The sequence below is a fragment of the Desmodus rotundus genome, chromosome 9 (genome assembly GCF_022682495.2).
Source record: "Desmodus rotundus isolate HL8 chromosome 9, HLdesRot8A.1, whole genome shotgun sequence".
In the NCBI taxonomy this organism is placed as follows: domain Eukaryota; kingdom Metazoa; phylum Chordata; class Mammalia; order Chiroptera; family Phyllostomidae; genus Desmodus; species Desmodus rotundus.
The window spans coordinates 13,750,366-13,764,684 of record NC_071395.1 but is presented as its reverse complement, the minus strand read 5'-3'; the positions used below and the strand labels follow the sequence as shown (position 1 = coordinate 13,764,684).

General features: G+C 40.9%; 1 protein-coding gene across 3 annotated transcripts in view; it reads left to right on the top strand.

Moving 5' to 3' along the window:
- The first annotated feature begins 9,821 nt into the window (after positions 1–9,821).
- The window catches only part of INPP4B (inositol polyphosphate-4-phosphatase type II B), a 271,452-nt gene continuing 266,954 nt past the window's right edge, over positions 9,822–14,319 (top strand). For all 3 annotated transcript variants that reach the window (XM_053910927.2, XM_053910928.1, XM_053910926.1), the window contains exons 1-2: positions 9,822–10,031; positions 12,100–12,144. In XM_053910927.2, the coding sequence (XP_053766902.1) occupies positions 9,941–10,031; positions 12,100–12,144 (136 nt within the window). In that variant the 5' untranslated portion in view covers positions 9,822–9,940. The remainder of the gene's footprint in view (positions 10,032–12,099; positions 12,145–14,319) is intronic.

Genomic DNA, 14,319 nt, shown 5'->3' with positions numbered 1-14,319 from the left:
TGGCCTGCTTTTAAGTAACTGACTTATTCTATGGCTCTGCACATTAAATTACAATGGATAATTTTCGACAATCTAGATAAGTCAAGCCAGAAAAAAAAATGTATTTGCTTCAGTGGTTTAGCCTTGTTAGGCAGAAGAATTTTCTTGACCAGAATTATATGGCTAATTGCTTCAAAATCTGACTCTACTAAGTAATTTTCAATATCAATACTAGTAATATTTGTTCTCTTAAATCACACAAAGGAAAACAAAAAATACTGTTTGCATCTCAGCTGCTCTGCATCATTTCTTGCCACTGAAAATGCCTATTCCTCTTGATTTCTAAAATTCTTATAATTTAAAAAAGTACTAAAGCGAGAAAAATGACTTGGGGTAGTGCCTACTGGAACACCTAAGGATGATTTGATTTAATATAAATTTGGAGACTTTGTATTTGCAGCAAGAACAGTTTCAAGGCCCAGAGTATGGCAGCTAACCTATGCTTATTTCAGAAGAAAGGTTCTCAGTGTTTACGATGGAAAGGCTATTATTGACTTTTTGAGATCAATTCAGTGTCTTTCAATTCAGGTAACTATTATTTAAAAATAAAAAAGTCATGAAAAATTCCAGAGGATTTCATAACTTAGAAACAAAAAGACTTTTTCAACCTCAGAAAGACAAGAGATAGCTGTCCCTTAATTACTATTTTTGCCATTTACTTTTCACTAAAGATGTGTCTCAAATTTGGAATCTAATTAGAAATCTTAACCGAAAATGGATTTTAAAAAAGGAGAAGAAAGAAGAAAGATCAACATGGAAACATAGAAGTAGGGAGAAAAATAGAAATGGTAAATTCCAGCCAAATTGGATAGTCCCCTATGTTAAAGTGAGTGGGCTCTGGGGACCATGCTATCTGATGCGAAGTTGAACTTCACTGTCTCCTCCTGCGGGAGGAGTTTTCTCAACCAAATGACAAAATTTGTAAGCATTGTTGTTTTCAGGGACTGTGCTTTGCCCAGTGTAAAAACAATGGTTTTAAAGTTTTGAGGCCTGAGCTAGATCCCAGCCCCTAACTTGTTCCCTGTCCAACCCTGGACAGATTTTCTAGCGGTTCTCAATCTCAGTTTACCCATCTCTAAATGGAATTTCTAAATCCCATTTTGCAACGTGGTTTATTTCTTATTTGTCTCTTAACTTAACCCACTGACTGGCATGTAGCAGCAGATCTAGATAGATTTAGTTCTAGAAAGGAAGAAACAAAGTAAAAAGAAAACAAAGGTAAATTTGAGGATATATAGCAATTGCTAGCATAGACTATCGCAAATCCCAAACATTCAGAGAATGCTTATTGATTCTGTACCCTGGAGGCAGAAACTCAAATCCTTTTCCTCAAGCAGTTGTTTTTTCTTGTAGATATTTTGGATTCTCTCTCCATTGTCAACCCCATTTAAAGGCATCCTGAATTACAGCACTTTCTAAGCTGTTAGGCATGATAGTTGCACAGTTAATATTAGTTTAATTGAGTGAAGCTGTGAACTAATAGCGCCAGGAAGTTGGATCACCCAGCTTGTTCTAATCCCTGGTTTACAAACTCCCTGTCTACCATCTGAAGCAGAAATGATTTCACTCCGTGATAGCGCTCCCCCTCCCTGCTGCTTCTCCATGCTCTCGGCTCCCATCAGGTTAGTTAATCTCCTGTTATTTATGCCTGTTCCACATGGTGACTTTGTCTTTGCCCGCTTTGCCTCCATTTTCAGTATTTTTCCCTGTTGTTCCTCATTCTTCCTTCATGTCTCTCTTCTTCTTTCCCTTCCCTTAATCTATCCCCATGTTTTTGATGTACAAATCTCTAAAAGTCCAACCAGATATCATCTCCTCCATGAAGCAATCTCAGGTATCTCCTGAGATTATCTGACCCCCTTTGATTTTCTTTTGGCTTTTGCTTTGTTTTGTTTTCATGCGCTATTCCTGTTCCCCATCTGTGAGCCTGACGCTGAGCCAGCGAAAGCCCAGCCCCGTATGTGCACGGCTCTTTCTCTCTATCCTTGATCCTCTACTCCATCCTCTCACCTTTTATCAAAGACCCTACCAAGGGTGTGGACATCTGGCACCCTTTGCTGACTTTGGGGGCTGGGTCCCTGGGGGCATGAATTCAGGCCCCGAGCACTGGGCAGCAGTCCCACCATCCTCTGAGACCCGTTGGCTTTCCGAATGTATCCTTAGTTTCGGCCACTCTGTCCCTTGGAGTTAGGAGCCTGGCCCTGTCCCAGGGGTCTAGGTGGCCTGATTCCCAGGACACCTGCCCGCCTCTCTTTTCCTGTGTCTCCCCCTCACCGTGGGTTCCTTCCCTGATTGGCGATGTGGGTAGATGTGTGATGCTGGGCACGACCCCTCCACAGGGACCCGGTCCCGAAGCTCAAGGCAGCCCCTATTTATTGATTCCCATTCAGGTCAGACTTGAGTTTGTCAATTAAATCTTAGTAATTTGGACTCTTAGCCCTTATACATTAATATTTCTTTCCCAATTTATTTCTCTTAGTCTTTTATGAAACAGATTTCTTTCTTGTTTCCTCCTATGTCTCTGCATTCCTCTTGACTGAGGCGTTGGAGTTATTCACACAGCAGTCCAATTGTGCCTCTCTTAGGCCATTTTCCCCCTTGCCTCGCCCTGCCTAATGATAGTCAATATTGTTAGTGTTAATAATGCTAGTTATATTGATTGACAACTTGCTGTATCTTCTAACATTTTTTGTTTTGCATTTACTGTTTAAAATATATACAGTAAAATTCCTGCATTTTGATGTACAGTTCTAGAATGATATACATTTGACAAATGTAAACCGTCCTATACTCACTATCACAGTCAAAATTCAGAACACTTATGTCACCTCAAAACCCTCCCTTTCTGCCCCTTTATGGTCAGCCTCTCCGCCCAGCGCTCACCGTTAGAAACCACTGAACTGTTTTCTGTTTCCAGAAGGCCATGCAGACTGAATCATACCGTATGTAGCCCTTTGGGTCTGGCTTCTTTCACTTACTACAATACACTTAAGATTTACCATTATGTTCTGAAAACATACTTGCATGACTTTAACCCTTTCAAATTTATCATAGTTTTGTGGCCCATGTCAAACACACAGACACAAACAAACAAAATAGGGACTGCTTTCAGGGCAAAACCCCGAGAGAAAAACCAAGGGGAAAAATGGAAAATTCGTCCTCACGTGGTTTAAAATTTCTCCAAGTTTTAGCCCCTTGTCACAATTTTCCTCCTTTTGTTTATTTTTCAAACACCTCCGGTGGCTCGCTTTTTGTGTTGACTTGTAATCAATGGGAGACGCAGTGTTTAGTTGCTGTGGTCCAGTCTGCTGAAAACGGAACACCTAAAGACCTTTCGTGTATGAATTGACTTCTCTCCACAATTAATCAGACAAGTGTTAGCATATTCTCCATTCATGATGAGGGAACTACAGGCAGCAGGGCTGAGTCAATGGCCCAGGTCCTAGAGCCTGGGCAGTGTGGATTCATAACAGGTCTCTCACCCTTTTGCCGTGCAGCCTCTGTCATGCTGAGTCCCCGCGGTAATAAGTGCATGGGAGAGGGACTCCAACGTGCCTGCTAGACCAACACAGAGTTCAGCCATGAAAGAAAGACCCAGAGCAACAACAAGAAAACATCAAACAAATCACAGTTAGTGACTTGCCAGATAAGGGAACAAAAGCTGGTGAGGAAATTCTCAAAGCAAGTTCACTAAAGGGAAAAGAGCCAGGGAGTGTTAAGCTGAAACTGGTGGGGGGTGGGGAGGGGGCTAGGGGTGGAGGCAGGAGGGAGAGAAGGGTGCAGAGGTGGGTGTCAGCTTGCCTTTGCTCTTTGAGAATGGAAAACGAGTATTTTGGCCATGGCAGAAAATACAAGGAAACCTTTTCATTTACAATGGTAGGTTCCATGTGGCACAAGCTCAATAACTGCATGTCCCATGAATTGAGGATCATCCTTCTCCCTCCACATGGGATCAAAGCAGTCCTAAAGGTCAGAGAGCCACGGCCTGAGGTTGAGAAAACGAAAAACAAGGAAGGAAAGTCCACGCGTGTTGTTTCATTCAGTGTTTGGGCATAAATCACGGGCAGCCTTTTCACGGAAAACCTGAGCTAGCACACCATGCCGCCTCAGCGGCCATCCTTCTCGTGCTGCACGCGATCACGGAAGGTCCGCCCGCATCACAGAGCCTTGCTAAGTCCATCCCCGCCCTTTAGCTCCATGGGGGGCACCGGAGAAGTGCTAAACACATTTGTGGGGGGAACAATGACTTGGAATGTCACTGCTCGTTTGGTAGAAATTCTGCCCATTTCACATTTAGGAACTGAATTTTCCTTTTTTATTACACATTATTTGTTCTTAACTTGCATTGCAGTGCAAGGTTATTGAATAATATTTTCAGATAGGATGTGCAATTGTGTACATATAAGAGTGTAAGGAAACTGATTGTAATGAACGAATTAAAATTCATTATCTGTATGTAATAGGCAATATGAATGAGAAAGCTCAGTTATGCCATATTACATTCCTTGTAGATGACCTCAGGCACTCCGTGACCTTCTCTGGAGAGCTCAAGTGAAATCTGAATAATCACATATACACATTTATGCTTGCCTGTCATAATAAAAAGCAGAAGATAAAATTTTAATTAAATTCATTATGTCTTACTTTGAAATTTCAAATTTCAACAGAAAGTGAGCCATTAATCATCAGAAACTATGGCTATTTTAGTTCATGCTAATTTCGACCTGAAATGTATCATCATAAGGAATTCAATCAGTCTGTGAATTAATAACTTCTGATGTCTGTAACAGACATGCCCAGAGGATGAAATCACAGCTTCAGTTTCAGTTTTGCTTGAGCTCACGGTATTTAATGGGCCTGGGTATATGTGTGTGTCAGAGTTCTTAAGGATTTTGAAACATTTGACATTGCTGAGGCAGCACTTTCTCTGAGTCCTCTTATTTAGGAAAAGTGAAAAAAAATCAGCAACCACCAGCCAAATTGAAATTGTCTCTATACATCTCTGCTTCTCGACATAGGCCCGAAATAGGTTGCTGGGAGTCAGTATATATGGAATATGCTGCTGTTGAATAAAAGTATTAGAAAAAAATCAACCCTGTTAAGTGTGGACAGTAAACTGTCCTTAACTTTGTTTTCAGATGATAGTAAAGGCCATTAAAAAAATACCCGAGCATCTAGGGAAGTGCTCTATAACTATTTTTTAAAGCCTTTGCTGTGTAATAGTAATTTTTCTTTTTTAAAGTAGATTTGGGGGTCCACATCAGGTTTTACAAGTTTTTGTTAAGTAAGCAAAGCCCAAGGTATCTCATGAAGTATTTATAAAAGAAAATGTTTCTGTGAGATACCAGTCTTTTCTGAAACGTCCAGTTTTCATTATCCTTTGGGTGACCAGTGAGAAGCAACGCAGAGCATCACATCTGAAGAGAAGGGAAAGGCCCACCTCCTCTTTAATCCCCATGTGGCCATCAGTCAGCTGGGCACATGGGGCTCTTCTGTCCCATCTCTGGGCCTCTGTCTTCTCATACCCTACATGGGGTGACCCCTTCTTCCTTCACGTCTCTTCAATTTTGTATTCTCTCAAAATATTGAAGCCCGTTGTTCTAAAGTGGGTTGATAGGTACACACCCATAACCAACTTGTTGCAAAGCGATCATTGGGATAAAATCAAGCATGTTTCAGGCCCTCACTTAGTAATTATCTGGGATGCATCCATCTTTGTGACTGACTCAGAATACTCTCTAACACGTCAGATGGCTGACTAACTATATTCCCCAAATTGGTCCACGTGCCCCCTCAGGACATCAGGTCACTGTTGGAAACTGTTTCAATTCTGGTTCTGACCTGAGGAGGTGCTGAGGCAATCCCCTGGGATTCTCAGGACTCAGGGTATCTTGTTACAGAGATCCATCAAGAGAGATTCCTTTTACATGTGTGCAGTGGAGACCAACGTTGTTCCCAGCCTAATCCCAAACATTCGAGCAACAGACTGTCCCCTGATTTATGACAAACCGAAGGCACAGTCCCTCCGCTTGATGCACGGAGTTCTCTGCATCACAGTTTGGGTTCTTTCCTTCTGAACACCAAGATTTCGCTGGGTCATTTAATACTCATTGTGATTTGAGATCACTTCTTTACTGGATTGTACTCTCCAAAAGGGAGCCCTCGGATTTAAAGAAGCAAAGGAAGAAAATAATTGTCCTCTGTTAATAACCAGAATGCTGGACCCAGAGAATCAGATGTAGTCAGTCATTAGTATCTATCTTCAAACTTTAATCATTTGGAATTTTTTTCTTGATTTTTTTTATGCTGATTTATTCACTGAAAATATTTTCCCATCAGGACCAAGGAAAAGAACTAGAGATGAGTATGTCTCAATCAGAAATGATATGACAAAGAGAACCATAAAAGTATCTATCATGACCTGTTTTTTTCTTTCCTGAGGGTTTTGGTACTTAGGTGTTAAATGCTATATTGATAGACTATATGTTTTGCAGAGGTTTTTATTTTTAAGAAAGAAAAAATGTAAATGAAAGCATAAATCAATGTTTTCTAGACCTCCATTCTTTCTCTTTCTATTGCCCTGATTTCCTTCTTAAGGATAATAAAAGTTTGTAATTTTTTATAGGATAAAATGAAAATACATGGTAAGGAGAGCAGAGTGAAGGCTCTGAAATCAGACACTCAAGTTCCCATCCTTGGTTCTGTGATTACTAAGTGGGCCCCAGAACAAATTACTTTTCAACCTTCAGTTCTTCACCTATAAAGCTGGAGTCATATCTTAAATTTGTTATGAGTATTAATTTAATGCATTTGAAGTGATGACAGAGAACATGACACCTAATATAAACTCCAAATAGGCACATAAAGCCTCAGATTATTTGGCTAAAAACGCACTTCAGAAGCGGTGGTGAGGACAGACCTCTGTGAAGACAGAACTCCTTGAAGACTGGGCAGGTATCAGCAGAGTCCCTTCGATTTGGTATATTGACAAGAAAGAAAGGGAAGTGTGGCATGCTGGTCAGTTGTATTTTTTTAATTGGTTCTCTTGTCACCACCCCTCACCCCTCCGTCTCAGTGTGTCATGATACTTTGAACCACTTTGGGCCCTAAACCCACAGTCCAGACATTTTCAGCGAACCATTGGACGATGGTCCTACGTTGATGACTAGCTCTTACTGTGAGCCGCCAAGCTCCAACACTTTTCAAAGTGCGGCATGCCATGACCTGGCTCTGTTTAGCCTCAGAGGCACCTGGTCTGACTGCCAAGAGCTGGATGGTCTGCCAAGAGTCAGGCTGCAGAGCTGAGGCGAGGGAGAGCCGAGATAAAGTAAGTCGGGACAGAAGCTAGGCTGGGGTAAGACTGGCCACTGGCAAGAGTCTATCACAAAGAGGCCAAGTAATAGCTGGGTGGGAGGCTAGGTGGGAGTCAGGAGCCCCAGGCAGGTAGCCGAGATCCTGGGAAGAAAGGAGCCCTGGAGGCAGGACGTGAGTCAGTGGCTGCAGAGAATGAAGTCCAGGCCAAGAGCCATGACAGCTCCTGGCATCAGTCCAGAAAGTGGGGTTAAGTGACATGGGCCTTGATCCCATATTGACTTTTTATCTGCTGGAACTCCCTATTCACCACTCCAGTTTATGAGCCTGGAGCCTGGCTGTTCTTCTGTGCCTCAGAGGGCTGCTTCTCCAGCTCAAATGCACGCAGGAATCCCTATGCTACATTGTCGACTGTCACGTAGTGGATCTGGGTCTGGCTCAACGGTCTGCATTTCTTCTAACAGGCTTCCCGGAAATACAGATACTGCTGGTCCAGGGACGGTGTTTTAAGTGGCAAAGGCTTAAAAGACTGTTGCTGTTTGCTCTTGCTAACTCCACGGGTCTTCTGTTCTGGCTCCTGTCAGGGCTGCTTCCTCAGGGTAAAGATGAGAAGAGTGTGGCTGGCTAGTTCAGTTCTGAGCCCCAGCAGCTGGACTTTTGATCAAACTGGAGCCCTGACAACTCTCATCTTTTTTCTGCTGTGACAAAGCAGATCCTCACTGAATTTAATATTGGCAGCAAAACCATACTGAAGGCCTGGGGTATTCAGGAGCCTCGGATGCAGTTGTGTTTCCTGGGCAGAGACGTTGCCCCTGAATGTTAGTCTAGCATGCTGCCTAGACAGGGGCCTCAGGAGAAGCCAGGAGGACCTTGACCTTAAAAAAAAAAAAAAAAAAAGCCTGATTTTTTTTTCAGGTAAAATATCACATTCGTCAATGTGTGGCATTTTTTATCAAAGGGAACCTTTTCCCAAAACCTTTGTTTTTATTCTGCTATTATTTTTGAATGATATAAAATAAAGATAAATCCTTATTACTGAGAATAGGGGTCTGGTTGAAAGAATTTGAAGGGCTTAGTAAGAGGACATATATATAAGTTTCCTTTTCAATGTTTAAGGTCACTGATTAGGTGTGAAGGTTGAGTCTTGGATGCAGAAATAGAGTGAAGTTACCCAAATCCTGTATCTAAGTCCTACACGCATTTTGCATTTTGTCATAGGTTCTTGAGAGAATGGGGTATAGTTAATACATGTCTGTCCTCATTAGAAAGACTTCTAAACTTAAACAGTGGAAAATCAATTAGAAAGCATTATCTTAATTCAAAATATAATTTTCAAATCGACAGAATATGGTGCAATGGCCTTTTACCCCGGCAAGTATTCCTGGTTGTATCTTTAGAAGCCAATGTGTATTTATCTGCAAGTTTATTGTGTTATTTTCTAAAGATTCAAGATGTTTTCTAGATTTAATTTTTGCCAGATTATCTTCAAAACTAAAGATGAATTATAAACGAAGCTGCTTTGTTCAGAACAACAAAGAGTAAGGCTGTGGGTTTGTGTAGTTGGAGACCAAATTGGTATTCCAAACCCAAGCTCGTTGGCTGCTACCTCATTAAAAAGCATCGGGTAGACATTTAAAGATTTTTATACATTTTAATTCAGCTGGTCAGTTGATTTAAAACTACATTGATTTTTTTTTCTAATTCGTTCTTGGTCATGCATATCATGTGAAATAGCAAGATGAATTTGAAACCCTTTGAGGCTGTCTGCATCACAGGGTATCACGTTCTTGGAGGGGTTTCTTTCCCCCGTGCTAATTTTCATCATTTTGCTGTCCCTTTCACTTCCCCTTGAGCTTTAGCTGTTAGGGATTATTATTCATGGTTTTCAGCATCTACCTCAATCACTAAACAATTAAACTTTTATCAGGCAGAGCAGGAAGAGACTCTGTGGCTAATGATGAGGTTGGAAACTCCCCTGTACAACCTGCTGGCTCATCTTGGAAGAAGAGTGTCCTGCCAAATTATCTTTATGTGCCCGTGAATAATGTCCTAACAAGGATGGTTGGAGAGATGAGCATACTGGGCAGTTCTAATGGAAAGAGTGAGAGTAATATTCACCTTGGCAAAACATTATAACGCCTAGACAAGATGCTAGCTGTCCATGCTGCTAAATTGGGTGCATTGAAATTAGCAGCTCCTGTAGCTAGCTGCTATTTTACAGAATGAACTAGGGGAGAAAGAATATACCTTTCAGGATTTAGAATTTCTCATACAACCATAAAATAATTGCAGGGGAAAGACCCATTTAACCCAGAGTTCCTGGTACATTAGCTGGGAGGATTGATCTTGAATGTAGAAGCAGTATAAGCATTCAGGGAGTGATAGTCTCCACCCACCTTTTTCATTCTTAGCTTTAGACTGAACTTTAAAGTAATTGACATTTTTGCTCTTGATGTTTCCTAAATGCAGAATTTCAGAGTGGGATATCAGGTCTTTAGTGTGAAGATACGTCTATATTAGACCAGGAATCATTGGCAGTAACATTTGGGCTGAAAAACATTGGAAAATTATACAACTGTGAAAGTTAATCATGGAAATCAAAGAGGAAGGAGCGTCAGAGGAAGGCCAGCAGTTTCTTCCCACACCCCAGGCAAATGACACCGGAGACTTTCAGTTGACAAGTAAGTATGTGCGTGCCCCTCCTTGGGACTCTCTGACAATGCACATTGGGTGGACCAAACACACACGCATGTGTACTCACAGAAACTGGGGTTCTAACTAACTCTTTTTTCTTTACACTACTTATTTTGGTGTTGTGAGTCTATGAAATGCTTCTTTTTTATTTTAGAGAGAGAGGGGAAGGAAGAGAGAGGGAGAGGAGGAGAAAAAGAGAGAGAGAGAGGGAGAGAGAGATCAACTTGTTCTACTTATTTATGCATTCATCAGTTGCTTCTTGTATGTGTTCCGGCCAGGGATCGAACCCACAAGCTTGGTGCAGGGGGACGATGCTTTAACCAACTGAGCTACCCAGCCAGGACTGCTTCTTTATCTTTTATCGTCTTCTGTGAGTTAGATGATAGTCCAGGAAACCATTAAATATCAAATGGAGGAACCAGAGTTCTTGAATAGGTATTAAGACTAACAAATACTTTTTAAGTACACCTTCTATTTAGCTTTTGTATAGTGTCGTGTGAAATTGTTTTTGGAGCATAGACATTTTTTTCTCTAATACCAAAAACAAGTCACTGGAAAGCATTAGAGCAAAATGGCCGCATTGCTGTCAGTCACTGCCCTGCCTGCGAGCACCAAGTCCCATCTGCAGAGCGAGCTTGGAGATTTGAGCCCAGTTTACATGTGAACGTTGCAACTGGGATTTGTGCTACTCACACAATTAAAATTACTGGAAGAATCATAGTTTCTTGTGTTTAAAATTCTAGAGTTTGGGTTTTATTGTTTAGCATGAATTGTGTCTTTTTCTCTTCACTTCAGAAGATTCCTGTTGCCCAGTTATTAACCCTGGCAAACATATGCCTAACCTCTCATTTAATTTACATTATAAAAATAATCTTTAGAAAATGGTACTGGGTGCAGTTTTTGAGAAGTGTGGTTGTCAGAGTTTACAGCAGAGTTCATTGCTAATAACCTTTGAAAAAAACCCACACTGTGCGGAGCGCCCAAAGGCCATCCTGGAGAGTGTCATTCCACCCTCTCTCGGAAAGAGGAAAATTGTTAGCTACCACGTCGTTAAATGTCAGGAGAAAGAAAGAAAACGGTTACCATGCAAACACTGGGAACTCTTTCAATGAAAACATGAATGATGTTGACACCAAGCGCTGGTTCTAACAATACATTAGTGACCAGATGCTATTAAATTTAAGGTGTATCTTATGAATCCACCCGTAACCATAAACAAGGAAAGGATTTGTATAAAATTCTTACACGTACTGCCAAATAGTTTATTTTTCTATAAATTTAGTTTTGTTTCTTTGGCCACCCACGAGTGGGTACAATGACATCCTAGTCCTCCCCCACTCCTGTTTAGGAAGCCCCTGTACTGGGTGTGGTCCTCTGGCACCCACCTGTCCCGTTATCACTCACCTGGCCTTTCTATCTTTACCCATCAGGTGTTCCCATTTCCTCCCCTTCGTCCTCAGACTCCCTTTCCCTTCCACTTCGTCCTAAGTCATTGACCATGTGTTTAGATTTTAAAAAAATCTGCAGGAAAACAAAGAGGCATTTAATAGAGTGTTGGTTTGAGCTACAAGTAAGTTGATGGTAGTAGAACCACCAGCATGCTATCCTTTGTAACCTAACTAGAGATATCCCTTTAATTAGTAATTTACTGTGTATAGCAGATTGCAGTGGGTTGAAAAAAAACCCCTATATGGAAGAGTACTTTGGAGAGGGCATCCCTCTTCGAAGGTTCCATCCTATCTACATGCATCCAAAAGAAACACACAGTTAGAAAATGTTTTATATTTGTCAGAGCTTGAAAAAACAGTATTTCTGAGATTCTTTGTGGCCATGGAGTGAGACAGACCAGTCCAGTCTTTAGTCATATCTTGTTCTGCTACAAAAGTGGCCTCCCATGAGAACCCACTGCATATGAGTCTGATCAACCGAGTTTATTCCTTCTGCCCAATAATGCGTCAGTATATTCTGGGCAGGGCGAAACATAGTAATTTTCAGTGGCATATTTTTGATAATGAGTTAAATATCTTTGCCTGAATTCTTACCATTTATTTATAGGTATTCAGAAGTCGCCCAGTGAACCACAGTTGGAATTCATCCTTGGTAAGAAATCCCATTTTTTTATATCAATAAATATAATAATTTGTATATGAAGCTTTGCAAGTTTTGCAAGTACATTATTTATATCACTATATATTTTACAATCTTGTATGAACATTGTTTCATCAAAGATTTTTTCTATAAGGTAAGTGCTGTGTTCCGAATTTTTACTTAAAGAATCTGAGCCGAGGACTAGGTCGGTTCCCTACCCCGAGGACACAGGGTTCAGTGGGGACAAAGGTGGGCTAGTCAACCAAGCCTGGGGACCACAGATGCGGGGCCCAGAACTCACTCTCGTACAGTGACTGGGGGTTGTTGCCAATCAACCCCTCCGGGAACCTGTGTGTCTGCTTATTCACTCCTTGGGCTGGAGACTGACCCAGTGCGGAGTCTTTCTTTGTTTTCCTTTATGGGACTTACCAGGTTCTTGCCCCTACCGGTCTCACTCACTCAAAAATGTCCTTTTACTCTTCTATCTTGAGTATGGAATTATGCTTTCATTTTGAGGCATAATTTATTGAGAAAAATAACTATGTATAATTTTGTATTTTAATAGTTTGTTTTCTGTTCGTAAAACACTTTAAGAGTGGTTTTAGGTTCACTGCAAAATTTATGAGGATGTGTGGAGACTTCCCATACACCCCCTATCTCCACACACGCACAGCCTCTCTCATGGTCAGCATCCCTTGCCAGAGTGGTGCATGTGTTAGCACTGGTGAACTTACACTGACGTGTCACTGTCACCCAAAGTGTGTAGGTTGCATTGGATTCTCTTTTGGGATTGCACATTCTGTGGGTTTCCATCATCATAGCATCATACAGAGTATTTTTACTGCCTTCGAAATCCTCTGTGCTCCACCTAGTCATCCTTCCTTCTCCCCTAATCCCTGGCACCTGGTGGTCTTTTTACTGTCTCCATAGTGTTACCTTCTTCAGAAGGTCAGATAGTTAGAGTCATAAAGTATGTAGCCCTTTCAGATTGCCTTTTTAAAAATGTAATTATATTGCATTTCAGTTTCCTCTATCTATTTTTATACCTTGGTAGCTCATTTCTTTTTAGTACTGAATAATATTCCATTTTCTGGATGTACCACAGTTTATTTACCCATTAGCCTGCAGAAGGACATCTTGGTTTCTTCCAAGCCTTGGCAAATATGAAAAAGCTGTTATACACATCTTGCACAAGTTTTCGTGTAGACATAACTTTTCAGCACCTTTGGGTAAATGCCAAGGGATTCAATTAGTGGTTGATACGGTAAGGGTGTATTTAGTTTTGCAAGAAATTGTCACACTGTCATCCAAGGTGGCTGTATACCATTTCATGTTCCCAGCAATGTGTGGGCTGCGATTACTCCACAGCCTCATTGGCAATTAATATTGTCAGTATTCCTGATTTTGGTATAACTTATTTTTAACATTTAATTTTTATTACATATGTAGCTAAAAGGTGTAAGTTAAGGACTCTAGATTTTTTTCTTTTTATTTTATTAACTATCAAGAAACAAATATGTGGAAACTCAAGAAACTTCTGTGGTAATACCAATAAAGTTACATTTTTTTTTTCTTTAGAGTTCTCAGACATAGAAAGAACTCATTTTCAGAAAGGGAGCTAAGGAGCGAAAGTGGCCTAAGCATCTCTTCACTCACTGACTGAAACTCTTACTCCTTGAGTCCTCATCTAGCCACCTTTGACTGTTAATGAAAAAAATCCTTTTTTAACATTTTTGACAGGGCATCTGAAAAGTGAAGATTGGTTTGAGTGGTTGGAGTGTATCTCAAAGCACAGATAAAGCCTTCTTAGTTGCGCCCTGGAGAACAGGGGCAGCCTGAGGAGGCAGGAGCAGCTGGAGTGGAGGATGCTAGGTAAACCTGGTGGTTGATTTTCAAGAAACAGCATGTCTGCACCAAACACAGGTCTTCTATTTCAGTTCAAGTGTCTTGTGTTGTTCAAAGACCCAACCCTGCTGTTTGTTCTGAAAGTCCAGTCAGGTCAGTAGCAATGTGTTGTCGCTTTTCTCTTTGGCTTTGGACTAACAGCTACAAGAATTGTTTCATAATAACCATCCTCCCATTAAGAAAAAACAACTGCAAATATCTTCTTTTATATTTATTCAAAAAATACACTAGTTCTTTTTTTTAGCTTATTTTTTTATTGTTGTTTAGTTACAGTTGTCCCCA